Here is a 19,256-nt window from a genome sequence, read left to right as displayed (position 1 = left end):
ACATATTAATAACTGTTAATTTCCAACATACTCTGGGTTCATTTTAAGCAAGAAATACAGTAATTTTTAAACAATAGTTGAGTTAAATAAAACAAACATTTAACCCAATCGCTGGGTTAAAACAGCCTAATCGCTGAGTTAAAACAACCCAATCACTGGGTTAAAACAACCAAATCGCTGAGTTAAAACGACCCAATCGTTGGGTTGAAACAAACCATTCGCTGGATTAAAACAACCCAATCGCTGGATTAAAACAACCCAATCGCTGAGTTAAAACAACCCATTCGCTGGATTAAAACAACCCAATCGCTGGATTAAAACAACCCAACCGCTGAGTTAAAACAACCCAATCGTTGGATTAAAACAACCCAACCGCTGAGTTAAAACAACCCAATCGTTGGGTTGAAACAAACCATTCGCTGGATTAAAACAACCCAATCGCTGGGTTAAAACAAACCATTCGCTGGTTTAAAACATCCCAATCGTTGGGTTAAAACATCCCATTCGCTGGATTAAAACAGCCTAATCGCTGAGTTAAAACAACCCAATCACTGGGTTAAAACAACCAAATCGCTGAGTTAAAACGACCCAATCGTTGGGTTGAAACAAACCATTCGCTGGATTAAAACAACCCAATCGCTGGATTAAAACAACCCAATCGCTGAGTTAAAACAACCCATTCGCTGGATTAAAACAACCCAATCGCTGGATTAAAACAACCCAACCGCTGGATTAAAACAACCCAACCGCTGAGTTAAAACAACCCAATCATTGGGTTAAAACAACCCATTCGCTGGATTAAAACAACCCAATCGCTGGGTTAAAACAAATCATTCGCTGGATTAAAACAACCCAATCGCTGGGTTAAAACAACCCAATCGCTGAGTTAAAACAACCCATTCGCTGGATTAAAACAGCCTAATCGCTGAGTTAAAACAACCCATTCGTTGGATTAAAACAGCCTAATCGCTGAGTTAAAACAACCCAATCACTGGGTTAAAACAACCCATTCGCTGGATTAAAACAACCCAATCGCTGGGTTAAAACAAACCATTCGCTGGATTAAAACAACCCAATCGCTGGGTTAAAACAACCCAATCGCTGAGTTAAAACAACCCATTCGCTGGATTAAAACATCCCAATCATTGGGTTAAAACAACCCATTCGCTGGATTAAAACAGCCTAATCGCTGAGTTAAAACAACCCAATCGTTGGGTTGAAACAACCCATTCGCTGGATTAAAACAACTCAATCAATGAGTTAAAACAACCCAATCGCTGGATTAAAACAACCCAATCGCTGAGTTAAAACAACCCATTCATTGGGTTAAAACAACCCATTCACTGGATTAAAACAACCCAATCATTGGGTTGAAACAACCCAATTGCTGAGTTAAAACAACCCATTTGCTTAAAATAACCCATTCACTGGGTTTGTCCATTTTCAACCCAACTTGGGTTGTTTTTAACCCAGCATTTTTGTTTCCAAAGCTTGCATGACAAGCATTAAAAGGTGGCACGTTAAAGATGAGTTTATTATTTATTATAATTATCATAGTAAATAAATGCTTAATGTTTAAAATACTTTCATGGAACTGATGAAGAAGAATTCAGTGCTAATGCTGCCATAATAAAACGCTTCGCATATGAACCTGATCTTTCTAACAGTAAACTTCGCTGTGCTTTGTTGGAACAGTATTTGCTCTTGCACCTCCTGCTCTTGGTGGAATTTGCATGGAAAACAACGTTCATGCGTCGATGACTTCCTTAAGGCCATGACAAGGCAAGAATCAGTAAAACAAACCTCACAAATTCTGCTGAGGTCAAAGGCCTGGGTGTAACCCAACAAGGAATATGATCTTCAGGAAACCTTGCAGGAATTACTTACTGTAAAACAATATGCTATCTGTCAGAGATCCATAAAATCTGATATAGGCCTATATATGTATTATATATACAAACAACAGAGACTGGACTCTTAGGGATGTAAAAAATATCACATTCTACATACAATCTCCCATTAGTATCCATGGCTAAGATAATAAAGTTGCTGTGCATCTATAAACAACCATTTAATTAACAATCATTTCTGTTAAACATTTACCAGTTTTAATTGTGGTATTTCCCTGTCAACATTGTTAATCACTACTTTTGAGGGGGCGACATGTGAGGCTGAAGTTCCCTGCTTAAAATGTGGATTAGCTTGTTCATTATTGTGGAATTCCACTCAGTCACTGTATATTCTGACTCACTAAAGCCTCAGGAAGAATTAAAATCCCAACAAGCCCAAACAAATACACTGCAAACACAAACTTCATCTAGGATTAGGAAAAGGGTTTCCCAGTGGGTGTCTGTTTGCTTTTTACATAACAACCTTGAGAATTTTTGGCAAAGAACTTTCCAGACCGTGAAGCAGACAGAGATGGATGCATTTAAATGACAAATGAGATCAAGTGACAGTCCTCGATATTCTTTGCTTTCGGTTCAGCTGAACAGAGGAGTTGCACAGTCATGCTGATGTCAATGGCACTCTGTGTTTGGAGCGCTGCCAGCGGGAGCGCGCTAGAGAGAGTGCGTGCACGAGCCTCCTTAACCACTCATGCTTCGCGGTGTGTTTGGAAGACTGCTGCGCGCGTGAGTGACAGACAGAGTGCACGCGCGTTTCTCCTCACACTGCCAGTTGACAGCTGGAAGGCGGCGGAGCTTCGAGACACAGGAAACTTTCGATTTTGTGTGTGTGTGCGCTTTGCTTTGACGTTTTTACGCGCCAACTACGGGAACGTTCTGTTCGTGAATGCGCGCGGAGGGCATTTCCCTCTTCATTTATTAATTTTATCAGCATCATTCCTTAAATAAAGCATCTGTGCTGACAGTAGGCAAGTGGAAGTAAGTGGAGAACTGTCGCCGGTTCCTGATACAAGGTGAGTGTTTTAGTGGGTGTAGAAAGAGGATTGCGTTACACTGGTGTCGATGGAGACCCGCGCGCGCTTGACACGGTGCTAACTAACTAACTAAAAGTAATTTTTGCTTCCCTACGCGAATCAGCGTGATTTTATCAAGGGTGCGAAATGGTGTCACAGTTGTTAAAATCTTGAATGACTGCTTCATGTTTATTTTTCACCAAAGAAAAGTGCTGACAGAGTAGTTGAGTTCTTAATATTGTACTGAGGCGGCTGTTATTGGCACGAGACTGCAGGTAAACATCAGCGTTACTGATATTTACTGCTACAGCATGATTGCTAGTGTAAAATATCGAGTAACTTACGTTTCACGCAAAGTTTGGCGAGTTATTTCGTACATTTCTTCTCAGCCTAAGAAATTAGTTCCGAAACAAGCCGAAGCGTCAAGCTTCGAGTCTCACCAAGCAACGAACATGCTAAAAGCCGGACTGGAGCAACCCATATGAGCGACCCCTCCCACGCCCAAAGCGTTCTGTAATCACTGGGCTTGGAGTCCACTCCGGGTTTTCTATTTCATGCGCCTTGCACGAGAAACCCGTTCCAGAAGCAAGAGAAAAATGCTTATAAAACATTGCTTTCTTTATGTAAAATCATACAACTCTGTAGTAGTGTTACTTTGGTCACCGAAACTCCGATGTTTGTGTCAAAACAAACAAACAACAAAAAACAACAACAACAACAGTGTTGAAGCAGTGTACCTGGAGCTGAAACCACGTGAACAGGATCTGGCATAAACGCGTCGATAAAATTTCCTTAGGTTTTTTTTTTTTAATATGGTAATTCTTAAAGGGATAGTTCACCCAAAAATGAAAATTGATCCCATGATTTAACTTCATCCTAGGTGTATATAAGGACTGTGCAATTAATCACAATCGCGATTTGAGCACATGCAATTTCTAAATCGCATAAGACTGCAATTTTTATTTATTCATTTATTTATATTTTAATTCAGAATATTTTGGAGTATTTTGGATTCAGGAGAGAGGTTGTGTCAGAGAGCAAGGTAATTTGCAAGACCTGTGAGATTATTGCAACGAAACGGCAATACAACGAACCTGTTCCAGCACTTAAAACAGCACCATAAAAAACTGTATGATCAATGCATGTCGACAAAGTCCATCGAAACTAACAAAAGCACACCTCAAAACCAGCCTGAACAGACTGAACAAGTATCCGTTGTTCAAGCATTTGCAAGCATCACGCCTTATGAGAGAGGATCAAAACGGCCCAAAGAAATTACCGACGCGATCACCTAACATATATGCAAAGACATGGTGCCTGCGTACATCGTCAGTAAAGACGGCTTCCGAAGACTTATACAAACACTCAACAAAAGATGCCATCTCTGTTTATCAAGCTATTAATACTATGTTATTTAATTGTGAAATGTTTTATGCACTTCTTGTGCACTGAATGCATTTAGAATGTAGCATAATTGAAAAAGCAAAAACAATCGCAAATAAAATCGCAATTGCAATATTCATTAAAAAAATCGCAATATGATTATTTTGTCCATATTGCACAGCCCTAGTGTATATGACTATCTTCTTTCAGACGAACACAATCTGAGATATATTTTAAAAAATATTCTTAGTCCTCCAAGGTTTATAATGGTTGTGAATGGGGGTCCGCGTTTTGAAGCCAAAAATAATGCATCCATCCATAAAAAAAATAAAAAAAATCGCATCAGAGGATTACTCAATTGCCACAAGTCAACTTGCGCATTCTGCATACGGTCGTCCGCCGGAAGCTAGTTATTTGAATTTAAAATTTTTTAAATAAGGATATTTTTCTTACAAAACCGCATCGCTTCGCTTCAGAACACCTTTATTAACCCCCCTGTAATCGTATCGATTATTTTGAATATGGATGGTTGCATTATTTTTGGCTTCAAAACGTGGCCCCCCATTCACAACCATTATAAAGCTTGGAAGAGCCAGGATATTTTTTAATATATCTCCGATTGTGTTCGTCTGAAAGAAGATAGTCATGTACATCTAGGTTGGCTTGAAGGTGAGTGAATCATGGGATAATTTTCATTTTTAGGTGAACTATCCCTTTAATAAGCCCACAAGAAATAGACACATCACAGATTTTATTTATGCATTTATGTTTTCTTTATTTTAGTGTTAGTACACCCAAATGGGTGCAAATTTTGCAAATGCAAATGAATTTATTGTTATTTATTTACCAATAATAGCTAGAAGTTGTGTAAGGGATAAAGTACAGTTAACTGGTCATTAGTGCGAAATAAACCTCTGACAGGGCCTCATAAGACTATCCCGAAACTCTCTCACACTGGCCCAGGGCCATCAGGCCATCCTTATTGTTGAGCCCTGAGCTAATTAAACTATCATTATTAGTCATCTCGGTGAATCACACTGCAGTGCATTCCTACAGTGTGTGTGTGTGTGAGCACGTCTGACTCTTTTCAAGTTAAATAGATCATTATGCAAAAAGTTCAGTGTACTTAGAAACTTCATCTGAACAAAGGCTTTCCCGTCAGCCTGATTCCAGGTCAGTGATCACCACCCTGCCATGACTTTATGATCCACAGTTCTCCACATGGTCATGAACACGTTCCAGTCTGCTCATAGACTGACTGGCTCTTTATCAGGGCAAAGGAGATGTGTCATGGTGCACTTATCAGTGAGGTGTTTGTACTCTCAATAACCTCAGATATATAACTGTGACACAGTGGAACTTCGCTCTCTCTCTCTCTCTCTCTCTCTCTCTCTCTCTCTCTCTCTCTTTCTCCCTGATGAGCACTTTGAGCACATTATGTTGTTAAACTCTGTGCAGAAACAGCTCTCATGCACACTACATGTGTTATGATGTATTAAAGGTGCAGTAAGTGATTTCCGAGAAATGCTGTTGAAAGTGGATCGGACCGAGCACCACAACACACTTGTAGCCAATCAGCAGTAGGGGGCGTTTCCACTCAGACTTACCCTCGGGGGAATCCCCGCCGCCATTTTGATGTGCGTTCAAGTTTGCGAGTCTACTCAACGTGTACACTTCAGGCAGATCTATAGACCACAATGCATCATGATTGTGATGTCACAGCAGATTGCGCTTAATTTACCCCCACCCCACATGACTCAATACAATACAATACAGTAAGTGTATTATATTGGAGTTATTTTGACATTTAACCACATTTAATACTTGAAGCTACCTTAAGCTGACAGAGTTTATTAGTTTATTGTATTATCATCTTTCGTGACATTAGTTCAAGTTTGTTTTTTGTTTTGTTTTTTAACCAGAAGAATGAAATAGCATAGAAAAAATAACCACTTTTACCTTAATAATAAACATGAGTGTTGTTGTTTTCATTGATGTGCAACCGGTACATATCTCTTAACATCTAAAGAAAAATGTGTTTTAGGGTTTCATAACTTTAAAGGGATAGTTCACTCCAAATAGAAAATTCTGTCATTATATTTACACTTACCTCCGTAATTGATGAACTTTATTGAATCAAACTGAATCAACGCTGAACTGAATTTACTTGCCCTCATTCCATTTTTTTTTTTTTTTTTTACACAGACATCCATCTAGTTTACACTGAAAAACAATGGAAAAGCATATTCTTATAATACAATTAGAGTAGTACTGTAAGTTGGAATAAGTCCATGTGTATCTAGGCGCTCGGTGAAGAGCGTCAAAGATGTCTATTTACAACATGTTTTTGAACCGTTGATCATTGTAGCTAATCAGAGACATATCTGTTGAGTGTGTGAACTCAATGGCCAATCACAGAGATATCTGTTGAGTGTGTGAACTCAATGGCCAATCACAGAGATATCTGTTGAGTGCGTGAACTCAATGGCCAATCAGAGACATATCCGTTGAGTGTGTGAACTCAATGGCCAATCAGAGACATATCTGTTGAGTGCGGAAACTCGGTGGCCAATCACAGGTATTTACGAATCTGCTCAACAGCGCTCAAAGCGTCACATTTGACACTTTTGACAACACTAAAAAGAAGCATCAGACAGGTGAAATGAATTTTAATTTAATATTTCGTGTTGTAGCTTGAGGTACAAAGTGGCAGATAAAACCACATTTCTTAGAGACTAATAAAAGTAGGACTGCCCATGTCATGCAAACTTATACTAATTCGAGTAATTCCTCACTCTGACAGTTGGTGCACATGTAAACCTAGCCATTGTATGGAAAGTGCTGCGTAAAGGTTCTTCATAAATATTCCACAGACACGGCATACAGGTTTCGAATGACACAAGGGTAGGCAAATAATGACTATTCCTTTAATTGCATCAGCATCGTGGTAGTTAACCAGGACAAGAGTTCACTTGGCAGCACCTACCAGAAAAGTTCCAGTGCTTTTCACTTTCTGTTCTATAATAGCAGCGAGTTAATGGTTAATCCCACCAGAGTGCACAGCACAGCATGTTAAAGTCCAGCTTTGCAATATGGCATGTGGGAGCATGACACAATGAGCCTTTATGAGGGATAGAAACCACGGCTGAAGAGAAGTCTTGTGATAAACTGTGCTTTAAGACAAATAAGAGACTCTGGGTTGTGCAATAACAGCAACAGGGATGACCTGCAAGTGTGGGACGTTGCATAAGCCATGAAAAAAATTAATCTCTGATGAACAACAACAACAGAGACTTTGGCCTTCACTCGAAAACCATGTTAGTGCGCACAAAGGTCTTTTGACACACAACTATTTCAAGCATGGTTTTGGAAGTATTGTCCGTATTATGCAGGAAATCACATGTTTTGTCTGTGAACGAGGGTGTGGCTTTGCTGTTTACTTTTCTTTGGTAGTGTACTTGACATCCGTCAAGGAATAGGGAAGTGAAACTTGATTCAGCCGAGTCAGTGCAACATAGTCTGTAATTAAAGACAGTTTCTTTAGAAGGATTTGCATAACGCTTCCATTGTATTCCTTTTATATTGTAGTGTTTGTTTAGTTGTATATCTAAGATATCTTCCTCAATCATCTTTGGCTATATTCAATTATGCATTTGATAAACAATGAAAGCATAAACTAAACATTTCTCAGTGTTTTATCTGTTTTCTTTGCAGGGTGGAAAGGACACAATCCATCTCAGAAGACAATAACCATTTGGAAGAAAAGAATATTGCTTAAAATAATTTTTCAAAATAAAAAAAAATGACTTTTTACCTCCTCTGTACAAGATAAAAAGCAGCATTTGTCTGATTTAATGCTATAATATCTATTTGTTATATACTGTGGAGATTTCAACAATGCCAACTTGGCTTGATACAGGATCTTGGTATGGCGGACTTCTAACCCGGCAGAAGAAACATGGCTCTCTATCCCTAAGCGATCATCAGTTGTGCCTGTATTTCTTCATGACACGCGGATGGATTTAGACATTCTCTCACTGCAGTCGCCATCCATTTCCTACGTATATCAGTGACATTCTAGGTCTCAGAGAATGATATGTCCAAGAAAGAAGAGGCCCATTAAAGATGAGGATTTCTCCGCCATCGTGGTGCCCTCCATGAGGGGTCATGGTTACTTGGATTACACGGTTGAGAGTCATCCCTCTAGAGCCATGCAGGTCATGGATGAGTTCCGGCATCACGAGCTGCTCTGTGATCTGGTTCTACATGTGATGTACAAGGATAAGATAGTGGATTTTAAGGTGAGAGTCCTCAAAGGTGTACCAAGTGAAAAAGCTGTCTTAGGGGGCATCTCAATCAGCGTTCCAGTTCAATAGTCAGGGCACTGGTCAGGGAGTCGGCCATCCCCTTCATTTTTGGGGCATACTTGGTAGCTCTGCGGTCAAAAGTGACCGAAGTTTTTTTGTGTGTGTTCACATAGATAATGCAACAAAAGTCATCAAGTATCATCCCATTCTGATGAAGCAAAACATTTTAAAAATTCAAAACGTAAAATTTTTGGTCAGTTCTGACCAAGCCCAGAGGGGATTAGTTCACTTCAGAATTCAAATTTTCTGATAATTTACTCACCCCCATGTCATCCAAGATGTTCATGTCTTTCTTTCTTCAGTGGAAAAGAAATGAAGGTTTTTGAGGAAAACATTCCAGGATTTTTCTTCATATAGTGGACTTCACTGGGGTTCAACGGGTTGAAGGTCCAAATGTCAGTTTCAGTGCAGCTTCAAAGAGCTCTACATGATCCCAGACGAGGAATAAGAGTCTTATCTAGAGAAACCATCGGCCATTTAAAAAAAAAAAAAAAAAAATATATATATATATATATATATTTATATTTATATACTTTTTAACCACAAATGCTCGTCTTGCACTGCTCTGTGATGCTCCACGCATTATGTAATCATGTTGGAAAGGTCACGCGTGAAGTAGTCAGAAGTACCGTGGTAGAGCAAAAAACTCCATCTCATTTTCTCCTCCAACTTTAAAATCGTTTTATGTTTTTTTGTAAAGGGTGTTTGACTTATTCTTTGCTTGTTCGCTTTGTAGACACTGGATCAGTACTTCTGCCTACGTCACGCGTGACCTTTCCAACATGATTACGTAATGCGTGGAATTTTAATCCTGAAGTGAACTAATCCTTTAAGGGCTGTCTCAGTTGCAGTGCACTCAAACGTTCGCTCCCTAAAAAGTCCAGCGTGAAAACCAGGGAGCATCGATGTTCCCTTAACAGAAGTTCTGAAATGTGCCAACTCACTGCCATAATGACACACGACAGATGTTTTTTAAAATACAAACCATTATTTAATTATTTGTCAGCTTAATCGCTAGACAGGTAATGAACATAATCTAGCTAACATTTATCATTTATTCACAGCTGAAATGTTGCATGTTTATCACAATGCACTTTAAATAACATTAAAACAATGTTATAAAGATATCAGCTCTGCCATTGGTCATAAATACCAGTACAATGAGGTCGTTGTCATGTCGCTGGGAATAGTCATCAGTGTCTCAATGTGCAGTGAGCCATTACTGTCCTTACCAGTGCCAAATTCATGTACACGATGTACTGATTCACGAGCTGATCGAGACGCACCCGTATTCTACTTAGTGTCCTGAGATCTCCCGTTCCAGCACAGTCTGTTCCCACCAGAGTTTTTGCTTATTTATTTGCTTTAATGGAGTTGAAGTTCTCACAATTAACAATTGCATGATGGAGAACAATGTTAGCATACAGTAGTTTTGGGTATTTTGTGATTTTATTTGGGGCTATATGTCAAAATCAGGACTTTTTCCATTCAATATTAAAATTTTGAGCTGATGCAATTACAAAAATGCCCTGGCACTGCAAATTACAGAGTACAAAGATAAATCGTTCTCATTACAAGCGAAGAATTATGTCAGTACATGTTAAGGCATTTAATTGTAATTACAAGTACATGGCAGATACTGTACAGCTCTCATGATTTAGTTTCAGGTGTGTCTGACAGCTTTTTCTACATTCTCCAGGTGCATAAACTGGTGCTGGCTGCCTGCAGTCCTTACTTCAAAGCCATGTTCACCAGCAACTTCAAGGAATGCCATGCCTCAGAGGTCACGCTGCGGGACGTGTGTCCGGCGGTCATCAGCCGCCTCATCGACTTCGCCTACACCTCCCGCATCACAGTGGGCGAGAAGTGCGTTCTTCACGTCCTCTTGACAGCGATGCGCTATCAGATGGAAGAAGTGGCCAAGGCATGCTGCGATTTCCTCACAAAGAGCCTGGAGCCATCTAATGTCATAGGCATCTCGAGATTCGCAGAGGAGATCGGCTGCACCGAGCTGCACCTGCGCACGAGAGAGTACATCAACACTCACTTCAATGAGGTGCGTGACTCTGTCAGCGGCGGTCGATAGTTGCCACCCGCTGCACTCTCTTAAGTAACTGTACTGAGCCATTGACCTCTAACAGTCTGTGAATGAATGAAGGCTGTGGAGAACGGTGCTGTGCAGCTAATTGATCTGTCGATGGAACTCGGGTCTGTCTTACAGATGGATATTGATTCGTATAAATTATCCAGGTGTCAGATGAATCATGCATTAAAGCAATAGTTAACCCAAACACCCAATTTACTCACCCTTCTTCAGTTAAAAAAGAGATGACACAATGTGTGAGCTGAAAGTGGATGGTGATTTATACTCAAAAAATAAAGCTCAAAAATTAAATGTAATGCATAAATGTAATTACCATAACAAAAGTACCAGAAAACTCACATTTTCCCATGGTCATTAAGCCATGACCCAATTTATATATATATTCCATATTCCTATGCAGCTCCAAACACAACGGCTCAATTGTGCTCAATTTTGGATTTTTTTGAAAAACCTACTTTTGCGAACTAGTCCTAGGTTTTTGACCCAATCAGAATCAAACCAGTGCGGCCAGATTCTCTGGAGTCTGATTATCAATAGTCAATGATCAAAAAAAAGTTCAGAAATTCAGATTCCTAATCCCTAAAAGGCCGCCAAAAACTTTCGAAGTGGGCGGAGCCACTTTTACTAAAATGGCTATAACTCATGAACGGAATGAGATATTTTCAACAAACTTGGTACACCTATGTAAGAGCTCATTCTGTGGTCACGTGAAAAAGGACGTGGCGACTGGCCACTTGGTGGTGCTATAACAGGAAAAAAAACAGGAAAACTGCTATAACTACTTCACCGTTAGTCCCATCAACTTGAAAAATGGCATGCAGTGTCTTCGTCCAAGTGGCCACGACTGTCTATGAGGACATTGACATATCTTAAAAAACATGTCTGCCATCGGCCAATGAAGTTTGAGCTGCTATCAGACAGGGTTAACGGAGGCCAATCAGAACGAAACTCACTGGGCCTGTTTGACTCACAGCCCTAGAGGCCTGTGAGAAATTAAAAAGAAATCGGCCACCAGGGGGTGCCTTCCCATTTTTCATGTGCGTAAAGGATTGTATATCACACGATTTTTCACACACGCCCACAACATTCATACCACGTGGTAGAACTCCTCATTCTGAGAAACTTTGCCTCTAGGACCGCCGCTGTCAATCGAATCATTTGTTAAATATTGGAGATTATTTCAAAAACCAACTTTGGTGAACTAGTACTAGGTTTTTGGCTCAACCTCGATAACTGTTAAAAAGCTTTAAAACCCATATGTTTCCTATGGTAAATTGCCTGTATTGTCTGTAAATGGTCTTTTCCATCTATGATCGAAACAGTTACAGGCTTGCTAAATAAAACAAAAAAAAATTATTACACGTGCTTAAGGCCTTAAAACCTTGAACCCCGATAACTGCTGCTTGCAGCTATATTTTAATGTATTATTCCTCACATGTAATTGACATATTATGAATATTTATGCAAATGCCTATTTACAAATAAGCAAATTCAAAGAGTCAGTATACTTTTCCGATCTAACTATCCTCCATGCCCGTGTCACAGGTGACCAAAGAGGAGGAGTTCTTCAGCTTGTCCCATTGCCAGCTGCTGGAGCTGATCAGTCAGGACAGTCTAAAGGTGCTCTGCGAAAGCGAGGTCTACAAGGCCTGCATCGACTGGGTACGCTGGGACGCGGAGAGCCGCGCGCAGTACTTCCACGCCCTCCTCAATGCGGTCCACATCTACGCGCTGCCGCCGACGTTCCTCCAAAGGCAATTGCAGTCCTGCCCCATCCTCAGCAAGGCCAACTCCTGCAAGGACTTCCTGTCCAAGATCTTCCAGGACATGGCTCTTCGAAAACCCCTGCCTCCCCCACCTCATCGCGGGACGCAGCTCATCTACATAGCGGGAGGGTACAAGCAACACTCTCTGGACTCTCTGGAAGCCTTCGACCCGAGGAAGAACATCTGGCTGAAGCTGGCTGACATGGGATCTCCGTGTAGCGGGCTGGGGGCTTGCGTGTTGTTCGGGCTCCTTTATACGGTAGGGGGACGCAATCTCTCTCTGCAGAACAACACGGAGTCTGGATCTTTGTCCTGCTACAACCCCATGACTAACCAGTGGACCCAGCTGGCTCCGCTCAACACGCCCAGAAACCGGGTGGGTGTCGGGGTCATTGACGGAAGCATTTACGCCGTAGGGGGTTCGCATGCCTCTACACATCACAACAGTGTCGAGAGGTAAGGCTGGGACAGGAAGAAAACCATTCAAAAAGGTTTTGTGTTTTACGCTCTGGGGTTTTTCCCCTTTATGTTATATTTCCTTCCTATTATACGTACACTGGCAGAATCAAAACATTAGCACAGTGCAGAGTGACAGATTGGTTGACGGAGCTCGTATTACACCAAAGACTGCGTTGCGCACCTGTCCGACAGAAGAACATTCACACAGCTGAAATATTAGCAGACAGGTCACGATACACACGCTACGCTTGTCATGCAGAAAGTGTTCTGACTTCCATCGGTTTGCTCTGTTCTTTTCAGAGCAGTCACTCTTGACTAACAAGCTTCAGGCAAATCTGTTTCATAACGTACATTCCACGGCACAGAGTCAGGTCAGGTCTTTCAGGAGAAACGCATCTCCACAATACGTGTAATGATATATTATATTTATTAGCCAATGGTGACAGATCAGATGATTAGACCTTGCATGAACTTATAAACCCTAAACCTGAGCAGCATCTCAATCTGAAAGGAAGGACTGAGAAGAACTGAGGTGGTTGCTATATTTATTACCTTGGTTATTGAGACCGTCAAAACATATGCAGGAAGTGTGTACTTCAAACTAACTACATTATAATGATAAATGCATGAATTAGAATTAATTATATTTAATTAGTCTTGTTTGTAAGGGAGTGAGCGGTCTAAATAAGAACAACTTTGCTACAAAAAATGCTTTTCTTACTTAGTATTTTTGTCTTGTTTCTAGTCCAGATATCTAAAAACTCTTAAATCATTAAGCATTTACTAGACAAGTTAAAAATTATTGTATTGTTTTGTGAAAAAATAAGTTAAAATTAAGTTGAAACAAGCAAAGTAATCTGCCAATGGGGTAAGCAAAATAATTTTAATTCAAACAGAAAACAAGATTATTTTGCTTGTTTTAAAAGGGTCCTTGATTATAATTACTTTTTTAACTTTAGTTAGTGTGTAATGTTGCTGTTTGATCATAAACAACACTTGCAAAGTTACAACGCTCAAAGTTCAATGCAAAGAGAGAGATTTTCTTTTACAGAAATCACTTTTTAAGGACTACAACAAACGGCTGGTAGGAACTACAACAAGCTTCTTCCTGGGTTGGTTATATCACAAACCCTAACATTTACATAAACCCCGCCCCCGAGAACACACAACAAAGGGGGTGTGGCCATGTTGGACTTCTTCCTGAGTCTCTCCATCAGTGTCGACTCCGGTTTGAACAATGTAAGGCTGAACACCGTTACTGACAATCCTCATTTTGGCAACCGAAGCGTGAGCTGTTAAAGCTCCGCCCTCTTCTGGAAAGGGGGCGGGAGCAGCAGCTCATTTACATTTAAAGGGACACACACAAAAACGACGTGTTTTTGCTCACACCCAAATAGGGGCAAATTTGTCAAGCTATAATAAATGATCTGTGGGGGATTTTGAGCTGAAACTTCACAGACACATTCTGGAGACACCAGAGACTGATATTACATCTTGTGAGAAGGGGCATTATAGGTCCCCCTTAAGCAAAAAACTCAACAAAACAAGACATTTTTACTTGTCTAGTAAATGCTTCTTGATTTAAGAATTTTTAGATATTTTGACTAGAAACAAGACAAAAATTTTAAGAAAATAATTTTTTCCAGTTACAAAACAATGTGGAGATTATAGTTTATTCGCAAGTTTTGTACAGAATGCAAAACTGCACGCTGAACTTACAACACCGCATAATCTATATATATATATGGGTTCAAAAGTAACATTTTAAAATGTTAAAAATAATTTAAAAAGTTGTTTATGCTCACCAAGGCGGCATTTATTTAATCAAAAGCACAGTAAAACAGTAATGTGAAATATTACTATAATTGTTACTCCAGTCTTCAGTGTCACATGATCCTACAGAAATCATTCTAATATGATGATTTTCTGTGTAGAAACATTTATTTTTATTATTATTATTATTATTATCAATGTTGAAAACAGTTGTGCTGCTTCATATTCTTGTGGAAACTGATACATTTTCTTTTTCAGGATTCATTGATGAATCCTAAAGCACCCATTTGAAACTGATAAAAAAATCTTTTAGATGGTAGTGTGTATACAGTAGATAAACAAGATACATGATGCCACAATGTCAAACAGAATATGTGAGTGGCATAAACCTCATTAACTTCGTCTTTTGCTGTGGATTTGTTACAGAATTTTCGAAGAGCTCAAGTACAGATTCATAACAGAGGCATGTGAGTCCTATTGAGGATCATTTAAATCTGAGCGGAAAGTTAATCAGTCCAGGAATGCAGGGAGAGAATGTGCGTGTATTCTATTCAGGAATTACAGCTAGACACAAATTCAAACAATGAATGTCGATAGATCATCTACAGTTTCAAAGATGTGTGAAATTCAAGACTCGGTATGTGCTGGGAGACAGAAACTCCTGGGTCTGTAACAGTAGCTGTCTTCACAAGCTTTTAAATGGAGATACTGCATTGTTGGCAGGTTAAATACAACCTCTTCTTGCTGAAGGTGATATAACAGCTAATGGGAATTGCTTGCAGTTATGATTGGTATTTGGATCTGGATATCATTGTGATGAGCCTGAGATATTTACATTGACTTCTTCAATTATGTCTAAGGAAAACATATTCATACATTATCCACTGGTTTTGTAAAGATTTCTGGCTTGTTTGTTTTTACAGGTATGACCCAGAGACAAACCGCTGGACGTTTGTGGCCCCGATGTCAGTGGCACGACTGGGGGCCGGCGTGGTCATGTGTGGGGGGAGTCTGTATGTGGTGGGGGGATTCGACGGGGACAACCGGTGGAACACGGTGGAGCGCTTTCAACCTGACACCAACACCTGGCAGCACGTGGCACCTATGAACACAGTTCGGAGCGGCCTCGGTAAATATTTTGCACCATTTATCAAATTAATGAATTGGAACTGCTTTCTTTTACTTGACATGTTAACCACAGTCATGTGATGTAGTGCATGAATCCTGCCATTATATAAAAGTGACTAAAGGCAACAATATGAACAGAAGAGAACAAACGACTACATCAAATCTAATCAAAACCACATAAGAAGACATAATACTGTACTATTCAGTGTTTGAAACTTTGCTCTTGTCATGTTATTTCCTCCTTAAGATGAATCGCTTTTTGTAAGTTGTAATAATAAACCTGGATCAAACATAAACTAAATAATAGAGGTCGACCGATTAGTCATGGATTTCACCGATTGGCTAGGTTGGCCCACGCTGCCCGATAACTGATTAATCAACAGATAGTTTTTAAAATGGATATTGAATGAAAACAAGCATACACAAAATAGTGCTGAACTTTATTACAAAAATTAAAAACCGTACTGAACCATGAAAATGTACCTTTACTTTTTAAAAAAAAAAAATGAATATATTAATTATACTTTAATCATTCATATTAGTTCATAGTGCATTAATGTTTAGAGATACACATTAAAAATTAACAATCCTTTTATTAACCTTAATGTTACAGATAGACTCTTATTATAAAGTGTCACCATTTCATATAAATCCACTCATGCTTAAAGATGGCCATCTTTAAACATCTACACAAAGGCCATATCATTGAAATTAGACACGCATGTACAACGATCAGGCATAACATTATGACAACCTTCCTAACATTGTGTTGGTGCCAAAACAGCCCTGACCCGTCGAGGCATGGACTCCTCTAGACCCCTGAAGGTGTGCTGTGGTATCTGACACCAAGATGTTAGCAGCAGATCCTTTCAGTCCTGTAAGTTGTGAGGTGGAGCCTCCATGGATCGGACTTGTTTGTTCAGCACATCCCACAGATGATCGATTGAATTGAGATCTGGGGAATTTGGAGGCCAAGTCAACACCTCAAACTCGTTGTTGTGCTCCTCAAACCATTCCTGAACCATTTTTGCTTTGTGGCAGGAGCATTATCCTGCTGAAAGAGGCCACAGCCACCAGGGAATACCGTTTCCATGAAAGGCTGTACATGGTCTGCAACAATGCTTAGGTAGGTGGTACGTGTCAAAGAACATTGCCCAAAGCATCACACTGCCTCCGCCGGCTTGCCTTCTTCCCATAGTGCATCCTGGTGCCATGTGTTCCCCAGGTAACAGACGCACGCACCGGGTATCCACATGATGTGAAAAGAAAACGTGATTTATCCGACCAGGCCACCTTCTTCCATTGCTCCGTGGTCCAGTTCTGATGCTCACGTGTCCACTGTTGGCTCTTTCGGCGGTGGACAGGGGTCAGCATGGGCACCCTGACTGGTCTGCAGCCCCATACGTAACAAACTGATGCACTGTGTATTCTGACACCTTTCTATCAGAACCAGCATTAACTTCTTGAGCAATTTGAGCTACAGTAGCTCATCTGTTGGATCAGACCACACGGGCCAGCCTTCGCTCCCCATGTGCATCAATGAGCCTTGTCCGCCCGTGACCCTGTCTCCGGTTCACCACTGTTCCTTCCTTGGACCGCTTTTGATAGATACTGACCACTGCAGACCGGGAACACCCCACAAGAGCTGCAGTTTTGGAGATGCTCTGACCCAGTCATCTAGCCATCACAATTTGGTCCTTGTCAAACTCGCTCAAATCCTTACGCTTGCCCATTTTTCCTGCTTCTAACACATCGACTTTGAGGACAAAATGTTCACTTGATGATCACATGATGATAATCGTGACGCGTTTTTGTCACCCACTTGAGGTACTGCAAATGTTAGCGTCCTCTCAGCCTCGACGGCAAACAAACGGCTGATCTCCACTAATGCAGCGTCCAGCCAACCAATTAATGACTTTATAAAGATATTGAAACATGTATGGTAGTGTACTGTATACATACCGTTTCATTGTCAGTTTTAAAGCCACGTCTGAAGCATCCGTCTCTGTGGAGCACTCAGTCTCACGTGTCAAAACAAACTCCACGAGGTGTCAGTGATGGTTTTTATTTTGCCTCTAGAGGTCGCTCTCGTACTGTATAATGACAGCGCACCCTTCTCAGCCACTCCAGCATTCGGTTATCTGTGCCAGTCAATTGACCTGATTGATCGACCTCTACTAAATAACACACAACTTTCTAAGTAAATAATTAATACACTATGTTTTGGTTCATAAGTTAATAAATACACAAGATAAAACTGTTTTTTAAAAGTCCATGAAGGTGACTGGACTTCTAGGAATTCACACTTCCCAGAGCTGCTTGATACTGCAGTCTTGCGCAACAATACAGCATGTACTGTAACTGATAAAACTGTGTTATATAATCATCAATAATTCATATCTGAAGAGTTGAAGAATTACCTGTGCAATCGACAGAAAGAATGAATGTAGATGGGGCCCAGGAACTGTCAAGCCTCATAAAAGCATCATAAAAGTGTTGCTTTGACAGTCACCATTCACTTTCATTGCTCCATACTTCAAATAGTAAACTCTTATTGCTCTGTCTGTAGGGGTGGTGTGTATGGATAATTACCTCTACGCAGTTGGCGGCTACGATGGTCAAACCCAACTCAAAACGATGGAGAGATATAACGTGGCTCGAGACGTGTGGGAACCCATGGCCTCTATGAACCAGTGCCGCAGCGCACACGGAGTCACAGTCTACCAATGCAAGATTTATGTGTTAGGTGAGCTGGACTGGTGGACGGGAATGCATGAATTGATCAAATGCAGTGGAAGTTGCTTTGGATTTAATGCATAAATGTAAATAATCTGTAATATTATTCCATTTCAGGTGGATTCAATCAGGGCGGTTTCTTGTCCAGCGTGGAGTACTACTGTCCGGGCAGTAATGTATGGACGTATTTAACGGATATGCCTGTCGGGCGCAGTGGAATGGGTGTCGCTGTGACCATGGAACCGTGTCCTGGAATCCTGCCAGAGGAGGATGAGGAGGAGGAAGAGATGTAATGTGGAAGTTTGACCTGTGAACTTTAAACATGTGCCATGTTGAAGACCGCACATTCCTACAAACTTCTTCTTGCATGTGATGCCAATAAGGACATTTCTATGTAATTTAGGTTAATTAAGTTTAATTTGATAAATCCACTACAAAGTGTGTGTGTGATTTAGAGAGCTAACCACTGGACTAATATACCTCCGGTCACCGTATCAGGACTGAATGAATATCCGAGACACGCACAATCTTTTTGTCGAACTGCTGAACACGTAATTTTGTGAGCTTGTTCTATAATGCTTCTCATGTCTGTAAATACCTGATAAAACACTGAAATCTGA

The 19,256-nt window shown here is 40.4% G+C and overlaps 2 protein-coding genes across 5 annotated transcripts in view; one reads left to right on the top strand and one right to left on the bottom strand.

Moving 5' to 3' along the window:
• Positions 1–3,708, bottom strand: part of LOC127497152 (cytokine receptor-like factor 1) — a 25,245-nt gene extending 21,537 nt beyond the window's left edge. For 2 of the 4 annotated variants that reach the window (XM_051865429.1, XM_051865419.1), the window contains exon 1: positions 3,265–3,503. Coding sequence is in view for 1 of the 4 variants with exons in the window: in XM_051865450.1 (XP_051721410.1) it covers positions 3,658–3,691 (34 nt within the window). In the remaining 3 variants the exon portion in view is untranslated. Of the gene's footprint in view, positions 1–3,264; positions 3,513–3,657 lie in introns of those variants that run through there. The other 2 variants (XM_051865450.1, XM_051865440.1) reach the window with 2 other exon arrangements.
• Positions 2,610–19,256, top strand: LOC127497150 (kelch-like ECH-associated protein 1A). Its single transcript, XM_051865404.1, has 7 exons — positions 2,610–2,920; positions 8,018–8,604; positions 10,370–10,726; positions 12,320–12,996; positions 15,696–15,901; positions 18,470–18,646; positions 18,754–19,256. The coding sequence occupies exons 2-7, from the start codon at positions 8,395–8,397 to the stop codon at positions 18,927–18,929; spliced, it is 1,803 nt and encodes a 600-aa protein (XP_051721364.1). The 5' UTR covers positions 2,610–2,920; positions 8,018–8,394; the 3' UTR covers positions 18,930–19,256.

The sequence above is a fragment of the Ctenopharyngodon idella genome, chromosome 2 (assembly GCF_019924925.1).
Source record: "Ctenopharyngodon idella isolate HZGC_01 chromosome 2, HZGC01, whole genome shotgun sequence".
In the NCBI taxonomy this organism is placed as follows: domain Eukaryota; kingdom Metazoa; phylum Chordata; class Actinopteri; order Cypriniformes; family Xenocyprididae; genus Ctenopharyngodon; species Ctenopharyngodon idella.
This window is presented reverse-complemented; position numbering and strand designations above follow the sequence as displayed.